Here is a 5,970-nt window from a genome sequence, read left to right as displayed (position 1 = left end):
CCACTCACCCCACCGTCGCCCACTCACCCCACCGTCGCCCACTCACCTCACCATCGCCCACTTACCCCGTCGCCCACTCACCCCACCCTCCAGACACCAGGGCTACTCATCTTGAGCAGCACACACACTCCGACCTGCCCCACACTCTTGGCTTCAGAGTTGAGGAAGGAACAGATGGGTTTCCAGCGTGGTTGGTTGAGTGAAAGCAGCATCCCGGGGACAGCCCCAGGCCCTGTTAGGACAGACCGTGATGTGTGCAGTTGTGTGTGCCATTGAGCCTCAGCATGCTTATGGCTGGAGTGTCTGTGTGGCCCAGTGCAACCAGGGGGTTTCTGTAGAAGATGGGCTCATGCCTGTCTCTCTAGTTCATGCCAGCTCTCGTGCTCTCCATAAGTACGTATCTGACTGTCACATGAATGCTGCACACTTCAGCATAACCCAAATACCTGGGCGAACTCTGGCACTATGAATGCTGCTATCCCAATTTTAAGGGTGATGAAACTAGGCTCAAACAGGTTAAGCATCTTGTCCAAATCGCAAAAGAAGCTGTAGGTCGGTTATCTAAAAAGCAGCAGGGTATCAAGGGCCTCCCTCCCAACCTATCTCTTTCCAAAACCAGGAGCCACCCTTGAGCTCCAAAACCCGCAGGGACACTGGCTCTGCTGGCCGAGGTGAGGATGGATGAAGCTGGGGAATGTATGTCTGAAATCCAAGCAAGGACAGGTGGAGCCCGCACTGGCAGGAGATCCCACTGACAAGTTGGTACTAGACAGGGAAGGATGGGGTGGGAGCTATTTTATCTCTGTTCTGGGGGGATCCAGAGAGATGCAGAGCTGCCTCCACTGGCAGAAATGTGGCATCTCTAAGGAATGGCGAGGGAGACAAGCTTGGTCCAGGTACAAGAAGGCATCACCCTCTGACCAGCAATGACCAACATTAGGAGCCAGTGACTAGAACCACCCCTCCCCCACCCGCACATATTGTCAACAGAGCTGGAAATCAAAAGGGGACTTTGGTCAGAAGAATTTTTCATAATGTTTAGCCCTACAATGGACTAGAAAGAACCACAAAGATACCTTATACAAGATCGGCACCCTGGCCACGCACAGTGGCTCACGCCTGTAATCCCAGCACTTTGGGAGGCCGAGGCGGGTGGATCACTGGAGGTCAGGAGTCTGAGACCAGCCTGGCCAACATGGTGAAACTCCGTCTCTAGTAAATACAAAAACTAGCCCGGCGTAGAGGCAGGTGCCTGTAATCCCAGCTACTCGGGAGACTGAGACAGGAAAATCGCTTGAACCCAGGAGGAGGAGGTTGCAGTAAGCTGAGATTGTGCCACTGCACTCCATCCCGAGCGACAGCAGTCACTCAGCAAACCTGCAGCCGTGTCAGGGATAAATGGCAGACCAGTGATTCCTAAGCAGAGCCCTTTCGGTAATTCCAGGAGGCCTTTTAACTGTTCACATCTCTAACCCATTTAGAACCAGTTCTAATTCAGACATGAATTGTATATTCATATCTAAGGATGCAAAGTAGGTGAGTGGGTCCTGAGGCCAAGCCTCCCCTTGATTTCTCAGCAATGGCACAACCAGCCTCACCATGAGAATCAAGAAGCAAAGATTTTTCTCCCACTAGCTCCCGAAGGTCACTGCCTTGTCACTGATGAAACTAGCAATGCCACCAGATGGATCCGGTGTGAACAGCCACAGCTGGCTGTGCCACTTCCCCAGGTTTCACACGCCCGCAATGCAGAATGCAAAGGCACAAGACATCAAGGTTAATAAACAGTTTTATTTGCCTTGTACAGCATCAATTTTCTTACATTCTCAGTTAATTGGCCATTAAAGTGCTGGAAATGTTCTTAATCATGATAATATTTGTTAAAAAGAAATCAGAACTAGTATCAGGAACATGGCGGCCTGAAGGAAACATTTTCCTTACAAAACACAGAAAATGGAAGCCCCTCATGTTGAGGGGGTGGGTTGGACAATTTGCAAACAGGTTCTAATTTCCTCTCACCGTCAGCACCAAACTGGCTGGGACCACCACCCCTGGGTGAAAGAAGCAACGCTAAAGAATCCTGAAACACCCACACACTCTGACTGCCGCCACCTCTGGGCCACCTGTAGGTGTTTGCTGTTTGAATAGATCCAATCTCAGAAAAGAGGAAGACCTGACCTCCGTCTGCAACCCATCACCCCACCCACCCTTACTAACAAAAGCCCCCAAAGTCATTACAATGAAAAAGTGGGTTTCCATTACCCCAAAACTAACAATGTTCAGTAAAAATGAGGATAATAAACACAAAAGCTTGCGTAGTAAACAGGAGCTCTCAGCAGTCAATGCAAAAAATATATATATATGAAATCTTAAGGCAAATACTGTTGACTTTGCACATGGGCTGGACGAACTTGGAACTCTTTACCTATCTGTATAGTTCCAGGAGCCTACAGGCGGTCGGTTTTTCAGCGCTTGCCACCGGGCCAGGCAAGATCTTTGCATGATTGCTGAGGCGGTCGGTGTGCTTCCCTTTGGAGTTTATATAGGAACACACCCAAGGCTGATGTTTTGTTATATATATATATATATGTACACACATACAAAGGCCTGCTACTCTTTCTTTGTGGAAACTGACAGCTCCACCTCAGGAAGCTGGATGCCAACCTTATTCCCACTGTCATTGCTAGAAGAGGAGGACAGTCGGGACTTCTTAGAGGCCAGGGACACCCCACTCCCCTGTAACTTGCCTGTCTCATCATCACTCCCAGTCACCTCATAATGACCTTTGCTCTTTGACCCCAATCCACCAAAGGTACCGAATTTCAGCTTCCCGTGTTTCCCTTTAACTTTCCCGCCTTCCAGCGACACCTCCCCACCTTCAAACTCCAGAGTCCCCGTCGGGGTGGAAGGTCCAGAGAACTCTCTCTCATCACTGAATGAATTTGAGCGGTGCCGTGGCTTCTTACTTTTAAATAAGGAGAATTTGCCTTTTGGTGAAGAGGCTTCGGCCTCTGCCTCTCCTTCCAGAGAGCCCAGGCTGGCCTTGGAACTTTTCAGGTCACCTTTGGACCCAGAGATGGATGCTTCTGGTGAGCCAGTGACACCACCTTTCCCTTTAGGTTTGGAAAAATTAAACTTGGGCATTTTGATTTTGGACTTTTTCAGTTTGACTTCAGACTCTTCCCACTCGCCGTCTCCAGCACCAGCTTGGACACTGGCCTCTGCTTTAGGGAAGTGAACATCCACCCCCACTTCTCTGCCAACCAGCTCACGGCCAGAGAAGGTAAATTTGGGGATCTTCATTTTAGGGAATGTTACTTTTCCAGATCCACTTTCCAAGTGACCTTGAGGCCCAGACACACTCAGCCCAGGAGCCTGGAGTCCGATCTGACCTCCTTTCACACCTCCTTCCACCTTTGGTCCTGAGAAATGAAGGCCCCCAGCAAACTTAGATGTGTCCAAGTTGAGAGCAGAGGAGACCTGGGGTCCCTTCCACTCAGCCCCGGAACCTTTAACACTCACATGCCCTTCACCGAGGCTGATGTCTGGGGCACTGACACCCCCTGAAACATCCACACCTCCTTTGACTTTTGGGCCCTTCAAGTTGATGGCAAAATCTGACTCAGGAGATGCCATATTAAAGGAAGGCCCTTTCACACTGACATCGGGAGCAGGCCCGTGGAAACCTACTTCTGAACCTTTCAGACCACCTTTGATTTCAGGACCAGAAATCTGCCCAGCTGGGAGTTTCACATTCACACCTGGCAGGTTCACATCACATCCAGAGGACTTAATTCCAGGCATCTGGAGGTTTCCTTCTAGGCCTTGAACACTGATGCCTGGAACACCTCCTCCAACAGTAGGGCCTTTGATCTCGCCAGTGGCCCCAAGGCTCCCTTTCACTTTTGGTCCTTCCAAGTTAAAGTCCACATTCGGTGCTGAAATCTGAGGCCCTTTCAAGTTCACATCCACACCTGGCCCCTTCAGTTCTCCAGAAACCTGTGGCCCCTTGGCATTAACGTGCAAGTCGGACCCTGGAGTAGAGATGCCAAATTGGGGCAGCTTCATTTTGGGAAGTTTAATGCTGCCTTCGGATGCCTCCAAGCTTAGATCAGGAGCTCCTACGGATACTTTAGGGCATTTGATGTCACCAGAGACAGCCAGGTCTCCCTGCAGGCTTGGTCCCCTCAGTGTCACATCTGGTGCCCCAACGTTAAGCTTTGTTGTGGCATCGATCCCTGGCACTTTCACACCGTCTCCTCCCACCTGCACTTTGCCACCGACACCGCTGAGGTCGAGCCCTGGAGCATGCACCTTCATGCTGGGAACAGATGCATCCAGGTCTCCCTTCAAACTTGGTCCTTTCAAGTTCAGATCAAGGTCAGGCCCAGAGACTTTTGGCATAGAGAGGTTCACTGAAGGCAAGTCTACTCCCGGCCCCTTTAGAGAAACATCAGGCCCTTCGAGCTTAACATCTGGTCCTCTCAAGTCTCCTTCAAGAGAGGGTAGCTGAGCATGGATGTCGGCTCCCCCACCCTCCATTTTCACACCAGGGATGCCGATCTTGGGCATGGAAAACTTGGGGAACTTAATTTTTGCTTCCGGACCTTGCAGATCTACATCTGGTCCTTCCAGTCCCACGCTGGGGACGTCACCCTTCATCTTTGGTCCTTTCAAGTTCACATTCACATCAGGGATGGAGACTTGAGGGGCAGAAATGCCGAAGGAAGGTGTTTTGACTTTAGCATCTGGGCCTTCGATGTTGACGTCAGGTGCATCCAAGTTTGCCTGCACTTTGAGGCCTTTCAGGTCACCCTCTATTTTTGGCACTGAGATGTCCACACCTGGCATCTTGACCTTGGGAGCCTTCGCCTTGATGTCAGGACCTTCGACGTGAATCCCTGGCGAAGAAAGTTCCAGATCAGGTGCCTGGAGTTCACCCTCCAATTTGGGGCTAGGGAGAGGAGCCTCAGCTTTAAATTTAGGTGATTTAATGTCAAACTCTACATCTGGGAAGTACATTTTTCCAAACATCGTTTTCTTGGTTTTCGGCGATTTCACGTCGACTTTGAGTGCAGCATCCGGCCCTGCGATGTTGACATCAACATCGGGAGCCTTGAGACTGGCATCAATTTCAGCCCCAGGAACATTCAGGTCAAATCCCTGTTTTTTGGCCTTAATTTTAGGACCACTCATATGAATTTTAGGCATTTTAAACTTACTTTTCTTCCCCTTGCCAACAACACTAATTTCAGGAGTCTCAAGGTTCAGCTCTGCCTCAGGAACAGTGACATCTAGTGAAGGTGATTTGATGTCAGCTTTGGGACTTTTTGCCCCAAATCCAAACTTGGGTTTCTTAAATTTGGGGATTTTAACATCTGGCCCTTCGATGTTAATATCTGGGCTGTCCATGTGTACATCTAAGCTTGGAGCTTCAACTTTGGGCCCCTTGAGGTCCACTTCACCACCTTCTAACTTCGGACCTGAAAATCCAATTTTTGGTGCCTTGAGATGCAAATCAACATCAGGAGCAGTTACTTTAGGAGCAGATATCTCCAGTGACGGCATCTTCAAAGATGGGCCACTGAGTTTGGCATTGGGGCCTTCGAAATCCAGGTTTGGACCTTTAAGGTCTACTTCTGGGCCTTTCAAAGTCCCTTCAACCTTAGGGACAGCCACATCATACTCTCCTTTTACTTTGGGTCCTTTCAAATCTAGGTCAACATCAGGTATGGAGATCTTGGGAGCTTTGATATTAATTTCAGGCATCTTGAACTTGGGGCCCTTCAGTTTTGCATCTGGACCTTCGATATTCACATCTGGAACATCAATGTCCACCTTGGGTCCCGAGACATCAATGTCGGCCTTGGGCAGGTTCACATCCACATCTGGGCCCTCTCCTTTGAAGCCAGGCATGCTGAATTTGGGCATTTTCACCTTGGGCATCTTCAGGTGCCAATCTGGGCCTTG

The 5,970-nt window shown here is 49.8% G+C and overlaps 1 protein-coding gene across 4 annotated transcripts in view; it reads right to left on the bottom strand.

Moving 5' to 3' along the window:
* The window catches only part of AHNAK (AHNAK nucleoprotein), a 104,250-nt gene that overhangs the window by 81,543 nt on the left and 16,737 nt on the right, over positions 1–5,970 (bottom strand). Inside the window, exon 6 of one of the 4 annotated variants that reach the window (XM_023189479.1) lies at positions 1,772–5,966. The exons of the other annotated variants lie outside the window; for them this stretch is intronic. Within the exon in view, the coding sequence (XP_023045247.1) occupies positions 2,611–5,966 (3,356 nt within the window). The 3' untranslated portion in view covers positions 1,772–2,610. Of the gene's footprint in view, positions 1–1,771; positions 5,967–5,970 lie in introns of those variants that run through there. 4 annotated transcript variants of the gene reach the window in all.

Source organism: Piliocolobus tephrosceles, chromosome 13 (assembly GCF_002776525.5).
Source record: "Piliocolobus tephrosceles isolate RC106 chromosome 13, ASM277652v3, whole genome shotgun sequence".
In the NCBI taxonomy this organism is placed as follows: Eukaryota; Metazoa; Chordata; class Mammalia; order Primates; family Cercopithecidae; genus Piliocolobus; species Piliocolobus tephrosceles.
The sequence above is the reverse complement of the archived record's forward strand: the minus strand, read 5'-3'. Positions and strand labels throughout refer to the sequence as shown.